This window comes from Panthera tigris, chromosome B2, assembly GCF_018350195.1.
Source record: "Panthera tigris isolate Pti1 chromosome B2, P.tigris_Pti1_mat1.1, whole genome shotgun sequence".
Classification (NCBI taxonomy): Eukaryota; Metazoa; Chordata; class Mammalia; order Carnivora; family Felidae; genus Panthera; species Panthera tigris.
Window position 1 is genome coordinate 35628890 of NC_056664.1, and position 13300 is coordinate 35642189.

At 43.4% G+C, this 13300-nt stretch overlaps 2 protein-coding genes across 2 annotated transcripts in view; one reads left to right on the plus strand and one right to left on the minus strand.

The window, feature by feature from the left end:
* The window catches only part of LOC102960445 (transmembrane protein 217), a 33148-nt gene extending 31306 nt beyond the window's left edge, over positions 1 to 1842 (minus strand). Inside the window, exon 1 of the mRNA XM_007085241.2 lies at positions 1771 to 1842. The gene's annotated coding sequence lies outside the window, so the exon portion shown is untranslated. The remainder of the gene's footprint in view (positions 1 to 1770) is intronic.
* Positions 1843 to 1986: 144 nt separating this feature from the next.
* TBC1D22B (TBC1 domain family member 22B) overlaps positions 1987 to 13300 on the plus strand; it is an 81113-nt gene continuing 69799 nt past the window's right edge. The window contains exon 1 of the mRNA XM_007085240.3: positions 1987 to 2177. Within this exon, the coding sequence (XP_007085302.1) occupies positions 2122 to 2177 (56 nt within the window). The 5' untranslated portion in view covers positions 1987 to 2121. The remainder of the gene's footprint in view (positions 2178 to 13300) is intronic.

A 13300-nucleotide genomic window follows, 5' to 3' on the forward strand; every position in this document is an offset into this window, starting at 1 on the left:
AATAAACTTAAAAAAAATAAACATAAAAAAAGACTATTTAAAAAGTTTTTGTCAGATGACAAGAGTGATTTTTTTTCCCCTTTGGATGAGAAACTGGCTTAGATGTGGAAAACAAAGAGTAGGAATAATAGCACGTCTCTGGATTGAACGATGTTAACAGCATCCCCTGGGAATCAGTGTTATTTAACATCTCATAAACAATTAAGAAAAAGGAATACTTTAAGACATTTTTTGGTGTACACATTATACTCTGCTTTCCACATAGTGAAATGTCAAGTCAATAGGGAGCATCTTCTGGAATATTTCTAAAGCTATGTGAGTAGGCTGGAAAGTGGCAGGTGACTTGCCACATGGACAGTATAAGGCAGCTAACACAGGGGGACACAATTCTGAACTTCCAGTTACCACCAAAGAAAGGGATCTAGAAGTTGCTGTACATTATTCCTTTGAGATGCCAGCTCTTGTAAAGTCCAAAATGCCAGCAAAAGTTCTGGCTGTCTAGAATAAAGACAAAGCATCAGTTTCAACAAAAACCTCAGGAAACTCCTCGTGGAGCCCAGTATGCAGTGCTGGTCACTGCATTCGAAGAAAAAGAAAAGCCAAAGAAAGGCAGCTAAAATGATTAAAAGGCTAGAAGGGCTTTTGTTTTTTGGATTAAATGCCCATAAAGGTGACTATCTGAGACTATGAAAGTCTATGAAAACTTGAAAAATTCACAGAAAGTAAAATAGCCCGTTTCATACAGTATCATGGTTGCAAAATTTACAAAAGAAGCTTGAAAATGGGGGTAATGTCTATATAGAAAAAGGCCATTGGAGGGCATATGTTCTTTTTTAGACAGGGGGTCCTTAAATGTTCTCCAATATGTGGGAGGATGTGTTGTAACAGCAAACAGAAGCCGGGATGGAGGACAAGCAGCCCACGTCAACAGTTCTTTTTTAGGACAAAAATTACTTTGGACTAGGGTGTGCTCTCTGCCCACCCCCTCATTCTCCCTGCCCACCCCAATCACTGTAGTATACAACCACAGAAACTCACAAAGAGCAAAAAACACTGACAAGACATTCAAAGGATTCAAAACGCTGTATCAAATCTCATTCCAAGTGAAAACTAGATTGAAAATGAATTCAAGGGTGATAGATTTATAATAGATTAATAAAGGGGATTAAAGATGTTTGTGGGTATATCCTTAATCTTTGTGATTCATGCCTTGGAGATATGCTATGTCCCGGCAGGAAATGTTACTTAGTAGTCTGAATTGGATGGAAAAAATAAGAGCATGTCCTAAACAGTCAGTATCTGGCTTCTCATAGTCAGAAAGTGGCAGTTAATGATAGAAACACGGATTAAATCATTTGAATTTTACCCCCAGAACAAATCCTTTACTAGTGATCAATTACCAGACGAATGGAAGACTCTTATGAACCAACCGTTATTCACGTGTTGAACAGTTAGCAACCCTGGGCTATTGGATACGTATTGATCTTCCTTCATAGATTTAACAAAAAAAAAAAAAAAAAAAAAAAAAAAAAAAAAAGGACTCCAAACGGAACAGGGAAAGGTGAGGAGGATAATAACCAGAGTAACATTGATTTGGGAGATGTTAAAAATGGGCTGCAACCACCACATGGCCGTTATTTTTAGTTCAAAGATTTATATGTATAAATACATATGCTCTGTCTTTCCAAAAAATATTAGGCTCAGGAACCTCATTCCCTCCCGAAAGAAAACAGTACTCTTTCTTCCTTCCCCATAGGTCCCTTTCTTTACCTGCTTCTTCCACTCCCAGGGTTAAGGAACTTTCAGCCCCGCCTCCCTGCTCTTCCAAGCTCCGCCTTCCCGGTCCACCTGTGTGCCCAGTGCCTGATGTCACTTTTCGGCTTCAGCGGCCTGCAGGATTCCGGCTCTCTATTGGTCTGTCTGACCACGGCCTGCGCAACCCACCAATGGCAGCGGCGCTGGGTGGGGGGGTGCCCACATCCAAGATGGCGCCCCCAGGAGCTGGGAGCGGGTGACCGGCGGCGGGGAAGCGGCCTGGGTTGGCCCTCCGATTACGGGGTCCTGGGGGCATCTCGCCGGGTACCCCCTGGCCCGCCTGCCAGGCCTTCCCCGGCCAGAGCAATGGCCGCCGAGAACAGCAAGCAGTTTTGGAAGAGGAGCGCCAAGCTGCCAGGGAGGTAAGCCCAGGACGCCGAGAGGAAGAGATTGGACCAAACCCTTCCAGATCCTAAGCCCTAAATCCCGCGGCCCTGGGGCGCCACCGACCTCGAAAGGCCGGTTTGGGGGAACCTGGGCTGGGGGAGCTGGGACTGCCTGGTGGCGGCGGGGCAGCTGTCGAGCAAAGGTAGCGGGCAGCGAGCTTTGGGAATGGCTGGGTGTGGGAGCACACCAGGGTCTGGGGGCGGAGGGCGCCGAAGCCGGTGCCCTCCGCCGGAGGTGGCCGGAGTCTGGGTGTAAAGGACAGTGGAGTTGGGTGAATAGCCAGTGTCGGTCCTGGATTTGGAGGGTCATCCCCAAAGCTGTCTCTCACTTTAAATAAAACTCCTTCTTGGGGGTCTCTATCACGCACAGGTGGTTGCTTGCATAAGGGCTGGCCCCTTCCCTTGCTTCCCCAGATCTGTACGTATGAATCTTTTCTTGGACTCTCAAAAGATTCTGGTGGGAGCTTGGGATCGTATCCAGGGGGACAGAAAAAGTGAGGAAAATTCTCCAGCTCGACCTTGCTTTATCTTAAGTTGGCTGCTTCCCATTAGGAATTATTACAGAGTGACTCAAGGATCGAGGTTATTTCTTCAGCATTTTCTATGGATTTGTTTAACCCCAAGTGACCTCTTTCCTCTGCGTTGTAATGTTCTTGTGCAAATGCACGAGATTCTTTCATTCTTCAGTAGTTTAGTTGGAGAGCAGACCTTTTAAGCTACTCGACTCCCTTCCCCTTTTTGATGTAGGTTGAGAGCTTAGCATTTGTACATCCATCAACCTGCTGTTGGTTTATAGTTTCAATTTGTTTTGGGCAGAGCCCTGAGGAGCATAAGGAATGTATATCTCAGTCAGGAATTTAAGATTTCCACCAGCCATAGGCCACTGGGTGATGAAATACATGTTTGCTTGTGCCCCACATGCTACTTTTCTTAATGGATTAGAGGTCTTTTCCTTCAGGGACAATCCTTTGAATTTGTGTGTATATGTGGATTTTTTTTTTTTTTAATAGCAAAACGGAAATTAGGGTCAGTGATGGCTATGTAGCAGTCTTATTTAGGATCCTATTAGACATATGGAGAATGGGAATCAGCTTTTAGTAACACATTATTAGAATAATGCAAGAGAATGCAGAAATAGCTTCAGATTAAAGTGCTGTGGAATTACAATGTTAACACTAATGCTAAAGACTTCTATGTTTTTAGATAGGCACCGTTTCCTGCCAACTGATTTGTTTTCCTTCCTGGTCTAGGGAGCTCTCCAGTGTCACAACTGCTGTTTTCTGGGGTTTTCCATGGTGAGATCATTCAATTTTGACATCCTAAGGTTATAGTCAGAATCAGTGGGAAAACTGTTAAATCAGGAAGCAGTATTTGAGATGTGGGATATGGTGGGGTCTTTTACGCCTGCTGACTGCTGATTGTTATGAACAATTTTTTGTTTTCCATATTTCCTCTTTTTTTTTTTTTTTTAATTTTTTTTAACGTTTTTTTTATTTTTGAGACAGAGAGAAACAGACATGAATGGGGGAGGGTCAGAGAGAGAGGGAGACACAGAATCCGAAACAGGCTCCAGGCTCTGAGCAGTCAGCACAGAGCCCGATGCGGGGCTCGAACTCACGGAGCGCGAGATCGTGACCTGAGCCGAAGTCGGACGCTTAACCGACTGAGCCACCTAGGTGCCCCCATATTTCCTCTTTTGGACTATAGGAGCAGTCAGCTTTTTTCAGAGCATTGCTTTTGTGTTCTGTAAGTAAGAGGAGTCTTTTCTGTTTCTTCAAGTTTCTGGCTTCCTTTTTCATTTCGAAGAGGAATAGAGGAGAGAACATTTGAGTTCAGAAAGGCCTGAGTTATTACTTGGACTCTTACCTGTGTGATCAATGACAAATGATTTACTCAATCTCTCTAGACCTCAATTTTCTTATTTATGAAATGAGGATAAAAATACTTCCTCGGGGTTACTATCAGGACTAAATTAAACATCCTATTTGTAAAGAACCTAGAACGATGTTTATTTAGCACATTATAGTTGCTTAATAAATACTAGTTATGAGGATTCTTGTTATTAGAGCAAGTAAACATTTAAAAGAATGTTTCTCAGCTCCTTACTCCAGTACTAGGTATTTATGTTTATTATTTATCTTAAGGCATTAAAATGTTGGCACAGCTCATAACAGTTTTTAGTACCTTGCTGGTTGAAGAGAACTATTGTTTAGCTGTGTTCTTTCAGTGGGGAGCCCTAGCAGCTGTTGGTTATGGGAGAAAATTAAAGTTTTTTTAGATAGAAGGTGCTTTGATTTAAGGAAAAGACTAGGGCATTTCCCCAAGAATAGAAGTTTTGCATTTGTACTCTTTCAGTGTTAGTGAAGAACTTTCTCCTGGGTGGGGAAATGACATCAGTAACTTTCTAGGCCCATGGCAGCCTAGAAGTGAAACTAGTTTTCTCTGCAAATTGAAAGGTAAAAATTCAAAGTGATGGCAGTTCCTTTCAGTTTCTTTGATCATGGTCTAGCAACCTTAATGACAACAAATAGGAATTTTATTTCGTAAATTAGCCTAAGTTCAAAATGAATGAAACATCCTTTTTAAAAATAACATCCTTTGTTAAAAATAGCTTTATTGAGATATAATTCACATACTATGAAAATGCGTCCTTTTAAAGTGTACAGTTCAGTGGTATTTGGTATATTCGTTCAAAGTATAGATGGTTTTGTGCAACCAGCACCACCAATTTCAGTACATTTTCATCACCCCACAAAGAAGCCTTGTATTCGTCCCCTCACCTCGGCCCTTGGCAACCACTAATCCTTCTATTTCAATGGATTTACCTTTTCTGGACATTCCATGTAAATGGAATAATGTGAGGGGCGCCTGGTGGATCAGTTGGTTAAGCGTCTAGCTCTCGATTTCAGCTCAGGTCCTGATCTCACAGTTTGTGAGTTCAAACCCTGTGTCTGGCTCTGTGCTGGCTCTGTTTTTGAAGGCTCGCCCATGTTGTAGCATGTATCAATATGTTGTTCCTTTTTATGGCTAGATAATATTCCACGATTATACTTCATTTTGTGTATCCATTCATCAGTTGATGACGTTTGGGTTGTTTCCACTTTTGGGCTATTGTAAACAATGTTATGAAATTCACGTGCAGGTTTTTGTGTGGATGTGTGTTTTCCATTTTTTTGAGTTTATGTAGAAGTGCTAAGTTATATGGTAACTAGATAGAATTAAACATCTTTTAAAATTTTATTTATTTATTTAAGTTTATTTTATTTAGAGAGAGAGAGAGAGATTACAAGTGAGGGGGGGGAGAGAGAGAGGGAGAGAGAGAGAGAGAGAGGGAATCCTAAGCAGGCTCCCCACTGTCAGCACAGAGCCCGATGCAGGGCTTGAAGTCACAAACCATGAGATCATGACCTGAGCCAAAATCAAGAGTCAGACGCTTCACCAACTGAGCCACCCAGGCGCCCCTGTTTTTTATTTCTTGAAAGAGAGAGAGAGAGAGAGAGAGAGAGAAAGAGAAAGAGAAAGAGAGAACGCTTGAGCAGGGGAGAGGGGCAGAGGGAGAGAGAGGGTAACTCTTAAGTAGGTTTCATGCTCAGTGCAGAGCATGGCTGGGGGCTTGATCCCATTATCCTGGCATCATGACCCGGGCTGAAATCAAGAGTCAGATGCTCAACCCGACTGAGCCACCCAGGTACTCCTTAAACATCTTTTAAGATTCTCTCAGTTATTTATAAGAGCCTTATGTACTTATGACATCAAATGGTTCTTCTCTAGATGCCTAGAAAGATAGGCAACACTATATACCGTGTGGTTAAGAGTTTAGGCTCTGGAAACTTGCAACTAGGATAAATAAGTTCTGGAGATCTCATGTACAGCACAGTGATTATAGTCAACAACACCGTATTATAAACTTCAAAGTTGCTAAGAGACTGGGTCTTAATTGTTCTCACCACAAAAAAGAAATGATAATTATGTGACTTGATAGAGGTGTTAGCTAATGCTAAGGTGGTAAACACTCTGTACACTTTAAATTTTTTTTTTTTTTTTAATTTATACTAGAGAGACAGAGCACGAGCGGGAAAGGGACAGAGAGAGAGGGAGATGGAGACAGAATCTGAAGCAGGCTCCAGGCTCTGAGCTGTCAACACAGAGCCCAACCGGGGCTTGAATGCACAAACTGAGATCATGACTTGAGTTGAAGTCGGATGCTTAAATGGCTGAGCGACCCAGGTGCCCCTGCACTCTGTACACTTTAAACTTATGCAATGTTTTACGTCAATTATATCTCAAAAAAAAAAAAAAATGCAGATTCTGGAACCTGACTGCCTGGGTTCAAATCCCAGCTCTGCCACTTTCTAGCTGTGTGACCCGGGGCAAGATACATAACTTCTCTGTGCCTCAATTTCCTTATCTATAAAATGGGAGCAGAGTACCTATCTCATGAGGCTGTTAGGAGGATTAATGAGATAATACACAGAAAGTGCATAAGAAGGACTCAATAACATTAGCTATTATGAAAATGATAGTTATGGTTGTAGTAGCTCCTTTTTAATTTGTTTCTCCCCCTTGCTCTAGTTTCTGAAACTGGGATTCAAATTGGGGCACCTGGGTGGCTCAGTCGGTCAAGTGTCCGACTTGGGCTTGGTTCATGATCTCACGGTTCGCGAGTTTGAGCCCCCCGTCGGGCTCTGTGCTGACAGCTCAGAGCCTGGAGCCTGCTTCAGATTCTGTCTCTCCCTCTTTCTCTGCCCCTCCCCCGCTCACACTCTGTTTCCCTCTCTCAAAAATAGATAAACATTGAGACTGGAATTCAAAAACTTTGATCAGTGGTATGTCTGGAGCCCCCAGTGAGTCCTGGGTAAAGAAGAAAACCCCAAACAAAGCACCCCCTATTGCTAATCAGGCAGAAGATTTACAGAGACGCAAAGAAGCCTAATGCAGGGCAGCTGTGGCTATCAGGTGTTCATTATCACCGAGGAGTATGATTGTGAGCAGCGGTCCTAAAACTTTAGACTTTGGTGAGTCACCTGCAGGGCTTGTTGAAACATAGATTGCCAGGTTTCTGATCCAAGGTAGCCGTAGGTAGCCAAGGTTTCTGATCCAGTAGGTCTGAGATGGGACCTGAGAAGTAGACTTTCTCAGAAGTTCCCAAGTGATTACTGCTGCTGCTAATCTCGGGGCTGCATTTTGAGAACCACTGGGATAAGAGCCCTGAATCAAACTGAAAGCAGCCTGAGTTCCAGCGTTGGGAGCCTTTGCCATGTGGATTTTGAACATTTAACGCATCTCCGCTTGGCTGTCCGATAGGTGTCTCATGCTGAACACACCCACACAGAACTCCTGATTTCCACATGTGCCCTCTCCTGCCAAGCCACTCATTCCATCTCATTTAATGGTCCCGCCATTCACCAAAATCCTAACGTCTGATCCTTCTCTTTCCTTTCCTGCCTCATTCAGTTCATCAGCAAGTCCTGTTGGCTCGTCGCAATATACTGTGGGTCTGAGCCGTTCTCTCCTCTCTGTTGCCTGGACTACTGCGTTAGCCTTCTAACTGGTGTTCCCGTTTCTCTTCTTGCCCCTCTCTCTCATTTGTAATTAGAACGAAATCCAAACTCTCTATGTCTTCCAGGCCCTTTGTGTTGGAAAGATAGGCTGAGTTAAGGACTTTGATATTTATCCCAAGAGCAGTGGGATGCCATTAGAAGGTTGGTGGGGGCTGTGGCACGATCAGATTCGCATGTATAAAAAAATATTCTGGCTGCCTTGAGGAAAATGGCTTGGACCAGCATTTTCAACAGTTAGGGATGGGAGACACACAGTTGGTGTTTTGGGTGGGTTAAATCTGGGCTGTACTGGACTGTGGGATGTTTAACACCCCTGGCCCTTGCCCACTAAGTGCCAGGAAGACCCACCATTTATTGGGACAAACACCTTTCCCACATACAAGTTTCCAAACACTCCAGTCACCACCCACCCCTGCCCCCCACTGGGGATCAAGATGAGTATAGTTAGGTGGCCACTGCAGTCAGTGGAAGGAGAGGTGATGATGGCTTGGACTAGGGCAATGGCACATAGGGGTCAAATTTGAGAATATCAAAGGACTTGGTAAACCACTGGATTTAGGGAGTGAGGGAGAAGGAGATGCCATTCCCAGGTTTCTGACTTAGCTGGTCAGGTAAGAGTGTGATGTCATACACTTAGAGAAAAAGCCAAGTTTTAGGACCAAGTACTTAAATACTCTATGCTCAGTTTCCATATCTATGAAATGAGAGTTTTGGATTGAGTGACCTCTAAGGCTGAAGCTGAGGATTAAGTTTAAAGTTCAACTAGTACTCAACTAGCTTCAACTCATGTCCATGGGTATTTCTCTTTTGCTTTGTCACTCACACCCGGCATGACTGGTAGGTAAGAGTAGATGGTGTGGGGGCCACTGAAGGTGGGCTTTTCTATCTCGTGCTTTTGGAAGTAGCAAATTGCTGGCCCCATGAGCATCTGAGTGTCGTGAAACTGTAGAATGTCTAAGGCCACTGCAGGTAAGGAAACTGAGGCCAGAGAGGGAAAGTGACTTGCCCCAAATCACGCTGTATAGCTGCAGATTTCTTGACTCTGGGTCCGGTGCTTTTTCTGCTACTTCTTCCCTCAGTCAGTCTCTGCCAAGATTAGGACACCTGTCAAGGCACCTCATCCAGGCCAGGGGTGTAGACGCTTCCAGTGAAAAGATGTAGATAAGACCTGGAATAGGAGAGACCAATGTGAGCCAAAGCCCAGCTAGTTTCCCACATTCTTATTTCCAGTCCTTCTGGGAAGGGCTTCTCCCTCTTTTTAAGCAAATGTGTTTATTGTTAAAATTAGGGAGGGGCGCCTGGGTAGCTCAGTCGGTTAAGCGTCCGACTTCGGTTCAGGTCATGATCTCACTGTTCATGAGTTTGAGCCCCGTGTCAGACTCTGTGCTGACAGCTCAGAGCCTGGAGCCTGCTTTGGATTCTGTGTCTCCTTCTCTCTCTGTCCTTTCCCTGCTCATACTGTCTCTCTCTGCCTCTCAAAAAATGAATAAATACTAAAAAAAAAAATTAGGGAGTGCTTTTTAGTATTAAATGGAGTTGAGAAAAGTGTCTAATCACTCAAATTATTTAGGAGCTTGCAGATTTGCAACTAAAAACCTCTGTCATTTGGTTATTTTCCATAACATTTATGAATCTGATAGTGGACTCAGTGTTATGGTCCCAGCCTGTCTGGGCACGTACACTGTATTACAACCTATTCTTAGTTTGGAAACGTGTGACTGATAAAATTAAGTGGCTAGAAGATACTAAATTATCACAGAGACAGCATAGAACCCCAGTTCTGGAAGACTTCCATCAAATGAGTGTGTGAACCTGAATCAGTTGCCAACATGTTTGGCTTTAAATCCCATAGGTCTGTTCCCATATTTGCTTTTGCTCCTTTGTCAGCACTCAGCAAACACCTGTTGATTTTTCCTACCAACGGTTTTGCACTATGGCGACGATGCAAACCAGCTCTATGCCAATACACCCTGTGGTGTCGGTTTTATTAAGGAGAACGTCGGAGGTTGACCAGGAGTTTTGCTCACTTTTGTCTCCATTGCGGTACGTGCTATGGCATTCATTTCTCTGCATGTGCAGTGTGATTTCTCCCAAGATGCCGGGTTTGCCTCTAGTGTTGAGGTTTAATGAGCCACTAGTCTGCCTAAGCAGAGACCTGGGGTTTGTAGAGTTCCAGTCCTCGCTCGTTAAATTTTGTGTGTGTGTGTGTGTGTGTGTGTGTGTGTGTTTTGAAGTTTATTTTTTGTTCGTTTAGAGAGAGAGAGTGAGTGCACACACGTGCACAACCAGGGGAGGGGCAGAGAGAGAGAGAGGAAGAGGGAGAGAATCCCAAGCAGGCGCTGAGTGCGGACCTGATCCGGGCTCGAACTCACAAACTGCGAGATCATGGCCTGAGCCGAAGTCGGACGCTTAACCGACTGAGCCACCCAGGCGCCCCTCGTTAAGTATTGTTAGTAAGTGCCTGCTGGAGTGTGTTGCACTCTGCCGGGTGGTGAGGGGACTGCAAAACAAGACATGGCATCACCACTGCTCCCTAGAAGCGGGAAGTCTGCTTGGCACCGTGGCTTCCCCCGTGAGGACGCTGTGTATCATTGACTCTTGGGTTTCTCCACCACACATATGTTACTCTGTAATCAGAAAAACTGAAAAGTGCAGCGGGGTGAAAACACACTGTTGAGTGAGAAAAGCAAGACGTGGAAAGATAAGTGGCGTGTGGGCTTTTGTGTACGGTTTTAACACAAAACAGTATTTTATGTATGCATGTGTGTGTAAAAGTATAAAAACAGATGGAACGGATTTCATACCCACTTCAGGAGAGTGGTTGTCTCTTGGGGACAAAGGGGAACAGGACGGGGGACTGCACTTGGGACTTCAGTAGTCTTCCCCAATTTTATTTTCTTAAAAAAAGAAATGTGACACGTATTAACATTTGTTAAATCAGAGTGATGGGCTCATAGATGTTTGTTAATTTTTCTCTGTACTTGTCTTTTTGTTTGAAAATGTGAATAAAGTGCTTTCTGCACTTGTGTGGAGCAAATGCTTTTTAAATTTTGTGTTGGAGAGACCAGTTAGCCAGCCATGAAATTAAGTAATATTTAAAGTAGCATTTATGACTTAGGGTCAAAATAAGTCATATGTATAGTGTGGTGCCATTTATATAAAGTTTTAAAACACATGGAAAAAATACTATAATACTATAATATTCTTTAGAATATTGTTTGGAAAATAAAAACATGAAGACAAAAATAAGGGTGAAAAATGCCAGATGCAGTAAAGTGGCTTCTGAGGACGGGAGGGAGGAAGAGGTTGGCAGGGTTTGAAACCCATGATGTCTTCTTTCTTTCTTTTTTTTTTTTTTTATTAACTTGTTTTATTTTTTATTATTATTTTTAATTATTTTTAATGTTTATTTATTTTTGAGACAGAGAGACAGAGCATGAACGGGGGAGGGTCAGAGAGAGAGGGAGACACAGAATCTGAAGCAGGCTCCAGGCTCTGAGCTGTCAGCACAGAGCCTGACGGGGGGCTCAAACTCACGGACCGTGAGATCATGACCTGAGCCGAAGTTGGACGCTTAACCGACTGAGCCACCCAGGCGCCCCTATTTTTTATTTTTTTAAATTTACATCCAAATTAGTTAGCATATAGTGAAACAGTGATTTCAGGAGTAGATTCCTTAGTGCCCCTTACCCATTTAGCCCATCCCCCCCTCCTACAACCCCTCCAGCAACCCTCAGTTTGTTCTCCATATTTATGAGTCTCTTATGCTTTGTCCCCCTCCCTGTTTTTATGTTATTTTTGCTTCCCTTCCCTTATGTTCATCTGTTTTGTCTCTTAAAGTCCTCATATGAATGAAGTCATATGATTTTTGTCTTTCTCTAATTTCACTTAGCACAATACCCTCCAGTTCCATCCACGTAATTGCAAATGGCAAGATTTCATTCTTTTTGATTGCTGAGTAATAATCCATTGTATATATATATACTACATCTTCTTTATCCATTCATCCATCGATGGACATTTGGGCCCTCTCCATACTTTGGCTACTGTCGATAGTGCTGCTATAAACATGGGGGTGCATGTGTCCCTTCAAAACAGCACCCTTGTATCCCGTGGATAAATGCCTAGTAGTGCAATTGCTGAGCCGTAGGGTAGTTTTATTTTTAGTTTTTTGAGGAACCTCCATACTTCCAGAGTGGCTGCACCAGCTTGCATTCCCAATGATGTCTTATTTCTTATGTACGAGTGGAGCACTGATGTCGGTATGCCTTATATTATGATCTAAATCAAATTCATTTAAAAAAGTTATTTACTTATGGGGTGCCTGTGTGACTCAGTCAGTTAAGCGTCTAATTTGGCTCAGGTCATGATCTCGTGGTTTGTGAGTTCGAGCCCCGTGTCGGGCTCTGTGCTGACAGCTCAGAGCCTGGAGCCTGCTTCGGATTCTGTGTGTGTGTCTCTCTCTCTTCTCTTCCCCTGCTCATACTCTGTGTGTGTGTGTGTCTCTCTTTCTCCAAAATAAATAATAAAAATTTTTTTAAAAAGTTACTTACTTATTAGAAGTAGTATAAGCCCTGATTTATATATTTTAGGGAATCAGAGAAGGCATGGGTTAATGGATGCTGTGGGGTAGCGTCCGGGAAAATCTCATGGCGGGAAGTATAGAATTTGAAGGGAATGTTTCAGATTGGATATGATATTGAAATGGGAGAAGAGCCTGATTCAGTAGCTAAGAAATATTTGGAAGGCAGAGTGGAGACCAGCCCGCTCTAGAGTTGAGTGTGGTTTGGGAGGAGTAGGGATGGTCCAGGCTGACAGGTGAATTATAAATGGTGGGAAATTGAGCACCTTAATCACCAGGCTTTCAGTCAGTCTGCATTTAGTCTCTGTTTCATCTTCGTTTCTCTTTCTTTTCAAATGTCTTGGCTACTTTTTGAGATTCCGTACACTGATTAATTAAAGTGTTTTAGGTACAGATGCATCATGGTTTTTTAGTTCAAGAGTACGTTAACAAATTCAACACGGGCTCTGATACCTTTGCTGAAGAAGTCCATCACTTACCTTGGCCTTTCTGGCTGTGCCGACACCTTGAGGCTGACATAGACAAAACAGCCTACCAGGGCACCTGGGTGACTCGGCTGGTTAAGTGTCCAACTTGGGTCGTGATCTCATGGTTCGTGGGTTCGAGTTCCACATTGGGCTCCACTGGGTTCCACACTGTGCTGGTGGCGCAGAGCCTGCTTGGGATTCATTCTCTCTCTGCCCCCCTCTCTCTACCCCTCCCCCACTTGCTGTCTGTCTCTCTCAAAATAAGTACACTTTTAAAAAATTAAAAATATGGGGTAGAGGGGAAAATGGGTGATGGGCATTGAGGAGGGCGCTTGTTGGGATGAGCACTGGGTGTTGTATGGAAGCGATGAACCACGGGAATCTACCCCAAAACCAAAAGCACACTGTGCACACTATATGTTAGCCAATTTGACAATAAATTATACTAAAAAAAACAAACAAAAACAAATAGAAATAAAACACAGCCTA